Genomic DNA, 16,293 nt, shown 5'->3' on the forward strand with positions numbered 1-16,293 from the left:
AATTTTGACTTTATTTTTAATATTATTATTTTTAACAGACCGGGACATGAAAATCCGTTAAAAATTCATAACTTCTTCATCCGACGTCCGTTTTCGTCCGTCCTTTTACCGCTATACAACTATTGACGAGACCTTCGATTCTCATTTAGGTTGTGTCGGCTAAAAATCACTCGATCTTTATTTCGAGTTTCGGGCTATGTAATGCTATGTCGAATCTTAGAAAAATCACAACTTCCTCATATGAAATCAGATTTGGACGTTATTTTTATGAAAACTCTCGGTTTAACGAATACTACGACTTTCATTTAGGTCACTAAAGCTAAAAAGTAGTTTATTGAAAACTCACATTTTACGTCATATAGCGTCGTGTCAGTTTTGTCGCGAAACTTTAATGAGTCATAACTTCTTCGTTATAACTCGGATTTTGGTGAGGTTTTCGCCTAAATGTTTCTAATGAGATAATTTACAACTTTCAATGACATTAGTTTTACTTATTTCCAAATTTATATTTTCGTTAATTTCGATAGATGACTTTTGATCGGAATCTCATAAGACTTCCACTACTTTCCGAATGATTCTAAACATAGTTTTACTTCAATATCATAAAACTATCTTGTTAGAACTCAACGCTTAAAACCATATAACATTTAATAATATTCATTTTTAAGCTAACAAGCTTACAAAACACGATAATTAAACAAGGTTATTAATGTGTATGTTACAAATACCTCCTCCTTTTGAGGATTTCGTCCCCGAAATTACAACGATTTAAACAAATGGGAATATTTCGCTCTTATATCATTCTTATTTTCCCAAGTATAATTTGGGCATTAATGGTGTTTCCACTTGACAAGCACCAACTCCAGTTCTTTGTTACGTAGATCAACCCTTCTTTCGTTTATGACCTCTTCAGGCTCTTCTACATATCTTAACTTATTATCTAGTTTCACTTCGGATAACCGAACCGTTTCATCATATATGCTTAAACATTTATGCAGATAACTTACATGAAATACATCATGAATACCTGCCAGATTTTCAGGCAATTCCAAGCGGTATGCTTGTTTACCAATTCTCTGGATGATTTTGAAAGGTCCAACAAATCTAGGACTCAATTTTCCTTTCTTCCCAAATCGCATAATGCCTTTCCATGGGGATACCTTCAGCATTACAAAATCACCCACCTGGAATTCTATGGGTCGTCTCCTCCTTTCTGCATAGGACTTTTGTCGATCCTGGGCCACTTTCATTCTTTCTCGTACAATTTGAATCTTGTCAGTGGTGTCTTGAATCATTTCAGGGCCTCCAAGGATTTTCTTTCCTACATCACGCCAACATAATGGAGTACGGCATTTACGTCCATAAAGTGCTTCATATGGTGGCATTTTGATTGAAGTGTGGTAACTGTTATTATACGAAAATTCGACAAGAGGTAAGTACTTGTCCCAGTTACCACTAAACTCTAAGACAAATGCACTAAGCATATCTTCCACTGTTTGAATTGTTCTTTCCGTTTGACCGTCTTTCTGGGGATGATAAGCTGGGCTGAGAGTAACACGAGATCTCAATTCACGTTGCATGATATGGGCATATTTAGTTATATAATTCATGCATTATCTTAATACTTTATGTTAATTTTATCTCAAATAATGAACCAAAGGTGCTTAATTAGCTTAAATATTTCATTTTCATCAATAAAGACATGCTCGGAAGGAAAAGGAAGCGGAATTGGCGATTGGAAGCTTGGATCTTGGATTTTGAAGAAAGAAGGATGTTGCTGGACAACTTGACCCCTCGTCAGTGTTTTGGCCATATTTCATGAACCGTAACTTCGATTGATGAGATTCAAAATGTTCTGAAAACTAGACACAATTTCGGACGACTTTCATGTTTTGAGAAAATGTTGATTCCAAGAGAACTCGACAAGTTGATCAGAAAGTTCGCGATTCTTGACGCTGACTTGCCGTACACGGGATTTTAATGACCAACTCGACGAGTTTGGTCACAAAACTCGTCGAGTTGGCCCTGTTTTCAGAATTTATATATAGAAACGCTTCTCATTCGAACCCTAACACTTCCTGGAGGCTAGCTGCGATTATGGAAGATCAGAAAGGTTCTTGGAGCTTTAGTTTTTGAGATTTCAACCTAAGAAGCAATTTAGAAGAGATCAAAGGCAAATAATTATTCTTCTTTTCTTAATCTTTGTTTTGAACCGTGTTTGAATCATTAGATTTTGAGTTTAGGTTATTACTTGCTGTAGATATGAGCTAAAAGCTTTATACTTCTGTTTGGATGAGATAATCTTATGAACATGGTTTGATTGATTGGTTGGATTAATATTGATTTGGTTATTCATCTTGTTATGCTTGTTAAAGATCCTTATGTATTGATGATAAATATATTCTGTTAATAAGTAAGTTATTGAGTTACATGAACATCTTCTTGATTGCTTGAATCATATAGTTTTGTGAACACAAGATTGTATGCCTAGGAATAGTGAACATGAAACTAGGGTTAACTAGAAAATATGTAAATCAATGTGTGAGCATGTGTGATGAACAACCACATATGAGTTGATTGAATTGAACAAATTTGATAAGCTATTATTACAAGTCTTACTTGATACGAACTGAACACTAGAAAACTTGTTAGTTTAATCAACTGGCCACTGTTTGCATTAACTTGTCTACTAAAGGATTGGTAACAGTGAACATGAACCCAATCATATTAGGAATCGGTAACCATTGACATATTCATCCATTGCACTTGCCACGAAATCAACCATAGGAATAAGTGAATCGAATCTGAACAGAAGTCTCTTTTATTATTGAATCTAGTTGCCTTTTTGTTCTTCTTAGTTGTTAATTGTTTTTGTTTGAGTGTTAGTTAATTGGTTAAGTTTCTAGTCTTGAAAAACTAGAGAAAATCCTTCTTTTTATTACTTGTTTTATTTAGATAATTCTAGTAGTTAGTTTAATTGTTACCGTTCCCTGTGTTTGATACCCTACTTGCTTGAACTATACTATTAATCGATTGGTACACTGCCTTTCGTGTGTTTATTTTGTGTTTGAAGTAGTAGGATTAAAACTAGTGCATTTTACACACATCAAGTTTTTGGCGCCGTTGCCGGGGAACGGTTCAAATAGTTAATTTTATTTGCTAATTGTTATCGTTTTTAATTTATTGATTAATTTTTTTTATATTTAGTTTAATTTGTATTTTTATTTTTAATTATTATGTATTTTCCAAATCTCGATGCTTTTGATGCTTTTATTGAGGAAGTAGTACAGGAAATTGAGCAAGAAGATGAGAAATATGACTCAGATGAGGATTTGATGAAATTTGGAAGATGGTTAGATAACATCTTGCCCAACATACAAGAGCAATCTGAGTTACAAGAGCTAAATCTACAAGATGAAGAATTTAATCCAGAAAAAGATTTGGAGGAGCTGGAAAGATTGCTAGCAGAAGGGTCAGATGAAGAACAAGAACAAGTTGAGTTGCAGGAACCAAGCCGTGGTTTGACCATTATCACGACGTGGCCCCTTATTTTCCCAGATTGTGTTTCGAAGCATGGGGTGACGATTCCAACTTTGGAGAAAGTTCTGAAGCACGATCCATTTCTTATTAGTATCCAACCGGTTCCAACCCAAATGCTATCATTCTATCTAGTAGTCTTTGGCAATTTGGTAATAAAATCCATGGAAAGCTCTTCCCATTTCCACACGGGAACACTAATACTTTCTGGAATTCCGTAAGGCTTTTGGTGCTCTGCTTTGACTTGTAAACATATTAAACATTCCTGCACGTATCTTCCAATGTCTCTCTTTAATCCAGGCCACCAATAATCAGCCCGTACATCATAGTACATTTTACTCGTACCAGGATGTATTGACAACTTAGACTTATGGGCTTCATCTAAAATCTTCTGTCTTAATCCGCCAATCTTTGGAATCCATAGTCGATTCTTAAATACCTTCAATCCTCGTGGATCATCAAGTAAAATATCAGCTTAATGTACCATCCCTTCCTTCTTCACATTTTCTGGCTTTAAGGCCTCTACTTGCCATTTCTCTAGTTCATCAAGAATAGTGAACTTTACTGTAGTGTGAGTAATAGCATAACACACACTATTATGATAAACCTTTCTGCTAAGTGCATCAGCAACTACATTAGCCTTTCCAGGATGATACAAGATTTTACAGTCATAGTCTTTGATCAGCTCCATGGCTCGTTGTTGTCTCATATTCAAAGTTTGCTGATTGAATATATACTTGAGACTTTTGTGGTCGGTAAACAATTGACATTTTGTACCAAAAAGATAATGCCTCCAAAGTTTTAGGGAAAATACCACTGCAACGAGTTCGAGGTCATGAGTGGGATAATTCTTTTCATAATCTTTCAGTTGTCTTAAGGCATAGGCTATCACTTTACCATGTTGCATCAACACACAACCGAGTCCCAACCCTGAAGCATCGCTATACACGGAAAAATCATTATCACCTTCTGGAAGTGATAAGATCGGAGCATGAGTTAAAAGATCTTTTAGAGTTGAGAAAGCTTTTTCTTGGGCTTCACCCCATTTGAACTTTGCTTTCTTTCGTGTAAGACTTGTGAGAGGTACAGCTATACGTGAAAAATCTTTAATGAATCTCCAGTAATACCCCGCGAGACCCAATAAACTGCGAATTTCAGAAGCATTATGAGGCGCTTCCCAATTCCGAATGGCTTCAATTTTGGTAGGATCTACGGATATACCGTCACCAGAAATCACATGGCCGAGAAATTGAACTTGGCGAAGCCAAAATTCACATTTCGAGAATTTAGCATATAGTTTCTCTTTTCAAAGAAGTTCTAATATTTCAAGAATATGAATGACATGATCAGATTCAGACTTGGAATAAATTAGAATATCATCAATGAATACGATGACAGATTTATCGAGCATTGGACGACATACCCGATTCATCATATCCATGAATACAACATGAGCATTTGTCAGACCGAATGACATGACAAGGAATTCAAAATGCCCATATTGAGTACAGAAAGCAGTCTTTGGTACATCCTGCTCGTATACTTTCAACTGATGATAGCCAGATCTCAAATCAATCTTTGAGAAATAGCTAATACCCTGAAGTTGATCAAACAGGTCGTCTATGCGAGGTAGTGGGTATTTGTTTTTGATAGTTACCTTATTTAGCTCGCGGTAATCAATACGCATTCGCTTCGACCCGTCCTTCTTCTTGACAAACAATACTGGAGCACCCCAAGGAGAGGTACTCGGTCGAATAAAGCCCTTGTCAAGTAATTCCTGCAGTTGAATCATCATTTCTTTCATCTCAGCTGGTGCAAGACGATAAGGAGTCTCTGCAATCGGAGCAACACCAGGCATTAGGTCAATTCGAAATTCTACTTGCCTATCCGGGGGTAGTCCAGGCAAATCGTTGGGGAAAACATCAGGATATTCATTAATAACGGGAACATCATTTACAGTTTTCTTCCCCTCTTTTGAGATATCAACTGTATAGGCCAGATAAGTAGAACACTTCATCGATATAAATTTACGAGCTTTTAGGAAAGAGATTATTTTTAAGATTTTAAGTCTTTGTTCACCGTAGACATAAATAGGATTCTTCCCTTCGATAGGAATGCGTACCATATTTTCGTAGCACAAGAGTTCTACGTGGTTCTTTGACAACCAATCCATGCCGAGAATAATATCAAAGTTGGGTAAGGAGATAGGAATCAGGTTAGCAAGAAAATTATAGCCTTCAAATTCTATGACACAATCTCTATAGACTTTATCAGCAAGTAATGATATACTTCCTGCGGTATCTACATGAAATGGTTGCGCGAGTGCATAGCAAGCAATTTGAAAAGAATGCGCAAATTCACGAGACACAAAAGAATCTGAGACACCAGAATCAAATAAGATGTGAGCAGGTCTAGAGTTGACTATAAATGTACCAGTCACAACATTCGGGTCCTCGCGTGCCTCCTTTGTGGTAATCTGGAATGCACGACCTTTAGCTTTTGGCACCTCCGCCTTTTTAGTTGAAGCACCCTTTGGTTGTTGAACAAAAGCTTGACTTCCCTCCATTTGACTAGTAAGAGTAGGGCGGAAACGCTTCCTGTGGCCAGTAACACCACATGCATAGCATGTAACATTCTTCATCGGGAAAACAGGATTCATGTGGCCAATTTCTCCACATCCATAATAGATCACCGATTATTTTTCTGTTATGCATTGGCCCTGGTGACTCTTTCCACATTTTTGACACGATGGTGACTGAAGAGAAAAAGATTGTGACCTACCGCGGCCACGAAAGGGGCTCTGCGATTGCACTCTTGTATTAGAATCAGATCGAACAGATCGAGTTGATGGAATAGAGGAAACAGAAACATTTCCATCAACATGTGGATGCTTCAGAACATAAAGAATGGCACCACGTATCTCTAAGTCATGCTCGCGCTTTCGGGCATACTCAACAGCTTTGTCAAATGACAAAATATCTCGATTGATTACGAAATCACAGATTTCATACCGTAATCCTTCCATGAATAACTGAATTTTATCGTCTTCAGTTGGAATATACTTTGCAGCAAATCGTGCTCTCTGATTGAATTGAGTTTCATACTCATTCACGGTCATTCCTCCCTGCTTAAGTTCGAGGAATTCTTTCTCCAACCTTCTCCTTATGTCCAGAGGACAATACTTTTCTAGCAAGCGAGTTTTGAACATCTCCCAAGATAAATTCTCCTGGTCATACTCGTTGAGAGCTTCACATGTTTCTTCCCACCAGACCAATGCTTTTCCAATGAGCATTGCAGAGGCATAATTAGCCTTGTCTTGATTAATAACATGAGAGATACGGAATACTTTCTCTGTGTTCTGGATCCAAGTAAGAACAACAAAAGGATCGAGGACACCTGAAAACTCTATAGCACCACTACTCTTGTAAGTTTTGAATGAGGGATGTTTCGCCTTTTCTTTCGAAGATTCTCCGGTGGCTTTTATTTACCCTTATCACTATCCTTCTTATGTTCTTCGAGAGTCTGCCGAATAACACCAGTAAGTTTATCCAAGAGTCGCTCCTCACGAGGGGATACTGGAGTATCTCCTTCATTAGGATGAGGATCTCCACCCACATCTGGTGTATGACTACTCACCTGTTCAACCATTGTTCTGAAAATATGGAGTAACATGGTATTTTAGAATATTAGGATTTATCATTACCTAATACTCTGCTTAAGTCTTTCCTATGGTTTGTATCCATATACTTATAATGAATCTGTTCATATATTGAACTTCCAATAGTTTAAGTCTAAATACCAATCCGTGGGATTTAGTTCACTTAAACTACTGCTCTGATACCATGATTGAGAGACCCCTTCTCTAAAACCTTACCATATTACTCCAAATATGCTACATGCATATTCATAAACATATTTTACATAGATGGTCTGATTACAAGAGTCTGGATACAAACCGACTATTAAAGTTTTTACAAAGTTTTATGCATATTACATAACTACCCAGGAATTTATAATTCATATACATATATGAACACTAAGTACAAAAGTAATAGTATTAACTATTCTAAATTTTCCCACAGTACATGTCTATATTGGATGCTTATCACCTGAAATAGTTAAACATTGCGAGGGATAAGCGGGTGACGCTTAGTGAGTTCAATAACAGTTACAACATAACGTTATGCCATATATATCAATATGACAGAAGCAAAGAGGGACAAAGAATAACAAAGGTATATGTGTATCATATAACAAGCTTTCCATATCAACCGATGATTTGATTCAAAGATTTAGGATCAATGAGACACAATAATTTCTACATGATATACATCGTAAAGCTTCAGCCCAAGTGGCACAGAAAATAAACAATTTATGATTATCATTTTGCTAGAATATATAGGCTTTCAGCCCTACCTAGCCCTATGCCAATACCAAAAGTGATACGAGTCATGCTCTACATGGCCAAAGGCACAAAGCCAACACCAAAAGTGATACGAGACATGCTCTACATGGACAAAGGCATATTACCAATACCGGAATAATACGAGACATGCTCTACATGGCCAAAGGCTCAAAGCCAATACAAGAAGTTATACGAGACATGCTCTACATGATCAAATGTATAAAACCAATACCAGAATAATACGGGAAAGCACATCACACATATAACACATAACATATAATTGTTCCTATATTGAACTCACTGTGAAATAACCGAATGATAAAATGCTGATTTGGGAAGCACTTCATTTCTAGATATGACTTTCTTTGACGAAACCGGAGATTTTAGTTGAAATCCAGGATTTACGCGGACAGAGTTTCGACTGATAAGATTATTTTCTCGAGTACTTTGGGGCTCCGGGCTTTCTTCGGGTGTTAGGGATGTTCCCAAGGCTTCGGGGGGTTAAAAGTAGCTTGAAAGGGTGTTTAAAGTGAAAGGAGAATTGAAAATTGTAAACAAAACCCGGAGACCTCACATGCTATTTATAGGAGGTTGAGGCCTCGCATTACGTTGGGCGTAAATACGTGGCCTCTGATCGGGTTCCGAGCTTCGAACGTGGCAAGGCTACCGATACGCGTCGAGGCTAGTCTGCGTACGTTGGGCGTAATCTTTTTGTACGCTGGGCGTAGTGGCTACCTGGCTTCGGACGTGTCGATGGTGCAAGATACGTGTCCATCGTGCGAAGAAGGAGGCGACATGGTCTAGTTTCCGAGTACGCTGGGCGTACTCTTGTACGCGGGGGGGGGGGGGGGTACTCCTATTTTTCAAACTTCAAAAATTCGTAACTTTTGCATATGAGCTCCGTTTTTGACGTTCTTTATATCCACGTGTAGGTGAGATTATACTCTACAACTTTCATTTAGACTCCGTCGGCTAATTTTTAATTTATTTTTAATATTATTATTTTTAATAGACCGGGACAAGAAAATCCGTTAAAAATTCATAACTTCTTCATCCGACGTCCGTTTTCGTCCGTCTTTTTACCGCTGTACAACTATTGACGAGACCGTCGATTCTCATTTAGGTTGTGTCGTCTAAAAATCACTCGATCTTTATTTCGAGTTTCGGGGTGTGTACTGCTATGTCGAATCTTAGAAAAATCATAACTTCCTCATATGAAGTCAGATTTGGACGTTCTTTTTATGAAAACTCTCGGTTTAACGAATACTACGACTTTCATTTAGGTCACTAAAGCTAAAAAGTAGTTTATTGAAAACTCACTTTTTACGTCAAATAGCGTCGTGTCGGTTTTGTCGCGAAAATTTAATGAGTCATAACTTCTTCGTTATAACTCGGATTTTGGTGAGGTTTTCGCCTAAATGTTTCTAACGAGATAATTTACAACTTTCAATGACATTAGTTTTACTTATTTCCAACTTTATATTTTCGTTAATTTCGATAGTTGACTTTTGATCAGAATCTCATAAGACTTCCACTACTTTCCGAATGATTCTAAACATAGTTTTACTTCAATATCATAAAACTATCTTGTTAGAACTCAACGCTTAAAACCATATAACATTTAATAATATTCATTTTTAAGCTAACAAGCTTACAAAACACGATAATTAAACAAGGTTATTAACGTGTATGTTACAATTACATAATTTCAATATGTCGATTTGTAGAAGAAACTATAAGAAATACTAAAATCTAGGAATGATAACTCTAGGAGGGAGCAATGATGTACCTTCAACCATCTACATCTTGTTACCAATGTCTTTTATAGTATTTAACACATATATACATAAGTAGCTCTAGTGCGCACCTGAGCATTACATTGAAATTTTAGAAAAAGAATAAAAGTATAGTAATTAACTATGAATTTCACTTTCCACAAACCTTTTCAATATATTCTTGTTTGCTTTCCGCACCAAATATTGATAACAATCTTCAAGCATGTAATATTATATATGAACAATTTCCATAGCCATAACATTCTTTATAAACTTCACATTAACTTCGTGAAAGTTAAGAAAATTGTTAAACAAATGAAAACACTTCTGAACACAATCATGAGAACAAAATTTGAAGATTTCAGTATATGTGTGCATTTGAGTTCAAAAGGGAACATAATAAGGAATAGGTTTGGAAAGGGCTATAATACCAACCCATGAGTTCCCTCCTCTAGCAAATTATGTCCGTGAAGACCCTTCAAAGCATGTTTGTAGAGCCTAATGATCAATGTTGGAGTTTTTATCCTCGATTGATGATATACCACATTTTTCAGTTCGTCAACCCTTATGTTAAAAAGAGAAATACCATATTTTCACCCTTAATTAATTAGAGTTGTCGTGAAAAGTCAAATCTTATATGAATACTAAAAAATTGCAGATCTAAATAAGTCAAATAATGGAAGATAAAGACTCAGATTTAGATTTTGTGCTAATGCGACCACCATATGGAATTAGTTAAGGAGTCGTCCCTTCGGCCGCCATTGTAGTCGATATTGTATTACCAAAGAGGAATGAAAATAAGTTTGGTTTAACAATTTGGGAAACATGGGGAAATGGAGAGACCAATGGAAAAATGGGGATAATAGTCTTCTATCCAGAGAGGTCAGTTGTGAAAAAAAACCCAAGAGAACGTAGAGGAAGGCGATTATAAAAAGGCAGAGTCTTCAAAATTTTTGGGGGTTTCTGCCCCCCCCCCCCCCCCAACTATTAAGGAGGGAGGACACACGTTCCTAGGGGTGTAAGTGAGCCAAGCTACTCGTGAGCTACTCGTGATCGACTCGTTAAAAGTCGACTCGAGATCGAATTAAACGAGCATGAGCCGAGCTCGAGCCTAAATATGAGGCTCGTTTATTAAACGAGATCGAGCCGAGCTTCCATTAGTGGGCTTGAGAGCCTGAACGAGCTTAAATGAGCCTATATATATATATATATATATATATATATATATATATATATATATATATATATATATATATATATATATATATATATATATATATATATATATATATATATATATATATATATATATATATATATGGATGCTCGTTTAGGCTCGATTAGGCTCGCGAGCCCACTAAATTGTTCACGAGCCGAGCTCGAGCTTCATTTTAAGGCTCGAATCGAGCTTGAGCTTCATCAAAATTAAACGAGCCGAGCTCGAGCTTAGTTAGGCTCAGGCTCGGCTCGGCTCGTTTACATCCCTACACGTTCCTAAAAAAATTATAAAATGATGGCCAATTTTAGGACTTGCAAAAATGTGTGTCGTAAATCCTTTAAATTTTATAATTGATGACATTTCTCTACGATATCCACTTTTGTATGTCGTAAATCTAGTGTGTGTCATAGTTCACGTGTCATTAAAGGCCTTTATTATAGTAATGGGAGGTCATTGTTGTCCTTTCTTTATGCACTGCTTGCGTATTTGAAAAGATTTATAAAAGGGACGTTTGCACCCTTGAAACCCACCATCCCCTTGACGTTTTTTTTTGGAGTTTTCCCTCCATCATAATCACCAACTTTAGGTATATAAATGTATTTGAGTTGTTCTAAGCAAGAAACAGGACCACGAGGTCAACCTAGGCACCACTTTTCTGATTTACCGGTGACACATTTGTATCTGTGGGACACGTGCTTACACAAGTTCAGTAAACCAAGTTATATGGGTTTGCATATGTACAAGAGAAAACCTTGGTGCTTTAAGTCTTATAATACTTCGAAGCCTTTCTAATAACCGCTTAGCATTTTAATAATGTTTATGGTTTGAAATTAGGGCCTAAAATCGGAAAAAAAAAAAAAAATCCTATTTTTAGAATTTGGTTAAAATCCAAGCTAGCATGATGCTTCTGGATAGTCTTTCTTAATAAGAAGAGTATTTGTAAATAATACAAGGAAATTTTTTTGTGAAATGCTCAAATAATACAACGCTTATAAACTACAAAATCCAAAGCCGACTGCACTTTTGTCTTTCGTCTAATACTTCATTTCTATCTCTAAAAAGTAAAAACAAAGTTAGGAATCAAAATCAATAGTCTGAATTTGAAATTTTCCTCACCTTTAAAGAATCTTTTTTTTATTTATATATTTTCTTTTTTCTTCTATATATAAAATACTTAAATGCATAGTTTAGTAGCTGGTATTCGTTGTAACGACATCTACTAAATAATATGTTGACTTCCTTCTATCTCTTATATATATTGACACAAACACACACCAAGATTTTGCGTTGTGATGTACTGCGACAATATGCTGAAGCTCAACATAAAGCTTCAACATCCCATTAATCCATGGCTCTATATTTTCCTAACTTTAGTTCTGTTCGAGCTTGTATGCTGCGAAGTCGGCACAGCTAGCATGTACAATCCGCCATACACACGTAAGCTTATATCTTATTCATCACAATACGTGTATAATATTTAAAAAACTTGCATGTATCTGACAGCTTGATCATGATTTGTTTCTGATTTTTGTACAATGAACTTACAGCCTCGGCCTGTTATGGAAACGATGCTTCTCAATTTCCGTCCAGTAACTTGTTTGCAGCCGCCGGAGAGGGTATATGGGATAATGGTGCTGCATGTGGGCGGCAGTATCTGGTAAGGTGTATAAGTGCCGCCATACCACGAACATGCATTCCTGGTCAAACAATTCAAGTCAGGATCGTCGATCGAGCACAAACTTCGGTTTCTCGGTCTACAAGGGCCGGCACAACCATGGTTCTTTCAGATACTGCTTTTGGCACAATCGCAAATCAAATAGAGTCCATCAACATTGAATTTCAACAGTAAGTTTTCATTTTCATCTCTCTGTGATATTCCAAAATGTGGTAACTAATTAAAGAGGCATTGGAAAATTGAAAAATGCATATGGAAATATGCTTCGAGAAGGAAATATGAGTATATAAAGGAAGAGTGACGTCTCTGGAAATGAAGAGATAGAATTGGATTCTTTAATACTGTTTTTATATTCCTAACATATCATGATAATGAGATAAGCATATTGAAAAGTCATCGATTTTCCATGTCATAAAGTATATCATGTATACGTACATAATATAAGCCGACCCATTTCACATATATATAATTTATAGCATATTCCTGCAATTTTATTTTTAGCTTTTTGTAAAGGGCACTCCTTGTTAAAATCATTCATTATTGTTTAAACCTTCTTTCGTTTACATATAGAATATAAAGAAAACTAAACTTCATTTAATTTTTTAAAATACAAAATGTAACTATCACGCATACACATTCATATCATAAAACCATTGTTGCTTTGAAATGTGTTGCCATTTTGTGTATATTTATAAAAACAATAGTTTATAAACCAATAATTAAAACGCCACAATATATATGAACAAACCTTTATTTAAAATAAATGGATTTTCAAACGCTCACAAAAGTTGTTACAAATTCAGGGCTGTAGGTTTATTTAAGCTTACAAGTTGATAAAAATAATTAAAAAACTCATATTTATAAACCTGAAGATGTAACAAAAATATTCATGCTTATAAATTGTAACAATAATAAAAACAATTTGCCATGCCTTTAAAATTATATTTTAGTCACCAACTATTCTTAATTCCATATTTGGTGATTCCGGATTTCATTGTCCATCAAAGATCACTAAACTCTTTTTGTTGTATTCATTATACTATTATGAGAGACAGGGAATAGGCTATATATATATATATATATATATATATATATATATATATATATATATATATATATATATATATATATATATATATATATATATATATATATATATATATATATATATAGGGAATAATGTGGTTACATAAAAGCTTAAAAAAACTTCGGGACCCCGCCAGAATATATATGCACAAAAGTATCAGGGTAGATACATCGAGCAGTTGAGTAACAATGTACAAGTTTGACGATGCATACTAAAATATGCTTCGAGAAAAAAATATTGAACAATGCGTTTCTAGAAAAGAAGATATAGAATCCGATTATCATATGTGATTTTATCCCAGATATCTTATAGTGTAATATATGGAGAATATTACATAGTGTAGGTGTGCATTTTGGTGTTGTTAGTTTTATATCGTATACTATATGTGATTTTTTATATATAATTAAAACTAATTATACTTTATGTACAAAAACATATATATATATATATATATATATATATATATATATATATATATATATATATATATATATAAACCTTATGGTTTAAAAGAATAAACCATAGTTTTATGTTAGGTCGCGTCGTTCGGTGATTTTTGTCTACAAAATCTATAATTTCCACCCTTTTGGCGCGCATAAGTCTTAGAATAAAATCATACAAAAGAAGTTGCAAGTATTTACACTACCATGGCTACACCTAAACTTTACTTATTATGGTTACACCAAAACTTTACTTATTATTCCCATGTGCATGTCCCATTTGTTTTGTTATATTTTATTCTAAATACTCAACTTTGAATATCCATATCTCATTCATTCAATCTCCGTTTTGGACACAATTATATCGTTTCGTAGCTCTCACGGATGAGAACATAACTCATAAGAATTAATAATATAGACAATATATATTTATATTTAACAGTGTCCAAAGTTTGATAAATATACATAATTTTTATTAAACTTTCCAACAATTTCCTTGTAATTTTATGAAAACAATGATTTATACACGAAAAAGAAAGAAACACCGTGTATAGAAGGGTTATAAAACAGTTATATTGCGATAAATTAACTTGAGACTTTTTAAATTTACCCAGGGACGTTCCAACCAAGCGAATAAGTGATACCCATAACGAAAAGATCTCATTTATGAATATTCATGCATGTTGTTGCTATCAAGAAAAGCGATAAGCAATTGTGTCAAAGATTAGGTTTTTAATTGCATATGTTGATGGGAATTTCTATGTTTCACATGCAGGGTATGAATATTGGGACTATGCCATTGGTCGTCGGCCGCAATACAATATTTATCCATATTTAATGAGCAACATGACCTTTTCTTATACGTACGCATCCATTTTTGTATTCTAGAACCATTATTAGGAGAGAAAAGTCAAATACTATTGACAAATATTAGTTGACCTTTTATATATAACAGTTGTTTGACTTTTTCCATCCACTTCCGCATACAGATATAAACATTTGATTATAAAATAGATTAAAAGTAAAAGTGTAAAACATTAAAAACAATATCATTTGTCCTTCCTAGACTAGTCATTAATCTTATATTACAATAAACCTTTTGATTTTTTCATTTATGCTTATAATTATATAATTATAAATAAATAATCAGGATGGCCTTTGAACATATATCATGCGATTATATATGGCCCAAGTCATCTACGGGCCTGGTTTCTTTTTACCTTATATTGAATCGTACTTTATATTTATATATTATTTTTTCAGAATAAAAAGAACAATAAGTTACTTAGATCCGTGGTTAAACTGCTTGACAGATCACTTATAAAACCATATAAACCGCCAACACCATACCAATCAAACATTCAACCATCCCGTGCCCATTAGCCCAATAGCTAGGGGTTTGCAAAAAATTATATAAACCGCCAACACCGTACCAAACAACACTGTATAATACGGTTTAGAATTTCACGGTGAGGTTCGTAATTTATCAAACCGTATTATGCATTGCAGTTTGCGGTTTATAATTACATAACCGCTATTTAAACGGTACAACATCATATTGATAAAAATCACACACACACACACACATATATATATATATATATATATATATATATATATATATATATATATATATATATATATATATATATATATATATATAGAATTTGATATATGCCCCTCTTAAACCTCAAAATATCATATTTGCCAAAATCCTTTTTTATAATGTTTTTATATTTATAACCATTTTTTATACCATAGAATTATTATAATAATTAAAAAATTTAGTCATATTATCCTTACGTCTATGATAATGGAATGTGAACTTCTAAATTGTTGGAATGTCGCCCTCTTGACAAAGAAAAAGATTCATCTTCAACCCTCTCTATGAAATATATATTTTGATTGTTTAGTTATTGTTGTTGATAATTATCATGTTGTAGATGGAGGATAGTTTACATATTACCATTGATATTTTGATGTTTAAAAAGTGCATATACAATATTTTGATATTTAAAAAAGGCATAAATGATATTTTGATGTTTAAAAAGGACATATATGATATTTTCAAATTTTATGAATGATAAATATGATATTTAGAAATTTTATGAAGGGTAAATATGATATTTATAAATTAAGTTGGATAAATATGATA

The 16,293-nt window shown here is 34.4% G+C and overlaps 1 protein-coding gene across 1 annotated transcript; it reads left to right on the forward strand.

Moving 5' to 3' along the window:
- Nucleotides 1–12,199: 12,199 nt before the first annotated feature.
- LOC145116340 (EG45-like domain containing protein) lies at nucleotides 12,200–15,108 on the forward strand. The gene is made up of 3 exons (XM_079052682.1): nucleotides 12,200–12,373; nucleotides 12,484–12,781; nucleotides 14,914–15,108. The coding sequence occupies exons 1-3, from the start codon at nucleotides 12,229–12,231 to the stop codon at nucleotides 14,918–14,920; spliced, it is 450 nt and encodes a 149-aa protein (XP_078908808.1). The 5' UTR covers nucleotides 12,200–12,228; the 3' UTR covers nucleotides 14,921–15,108.
- Nucleotides 15,109–16,293: the final 1,185 nt, after the last annotated feature.

The sequence above is a fragment of the Lactuca virosa genome, chromosome 5 (assembly GCF_052849685.1).
Source record: "Lactuca virosa cultivar CGN04683 chromosome 5, Lactuca_virosa_CGN04683_v6, whole genome shotgun sequence".
Lineage (NCBI taxonomy): Eukaryota > Viridiplantae > Streptophyta > Magnoliopsida > Asterales > Asteraceae > Lactuca > Lactuca virosa.

What these genes read in the sequence shown, in the direction of transcription:
- LOC145116340 (XM_079052682.1), top strand. Translation starts at nt 12,229, where the DNA reads ATGTACTGCGACAATATGCTGAAGCTCAACATAAAGCTTCAACATCCC. An exon ending in GTACAATCCGCCATACACAC is followed by an intron (nt 12,374 to 12,483) that starts GTAAGCTTATAT and finishes ATGAACTTACAG; the next exon opens with CCTCGGCCTGTTATGGAAAC.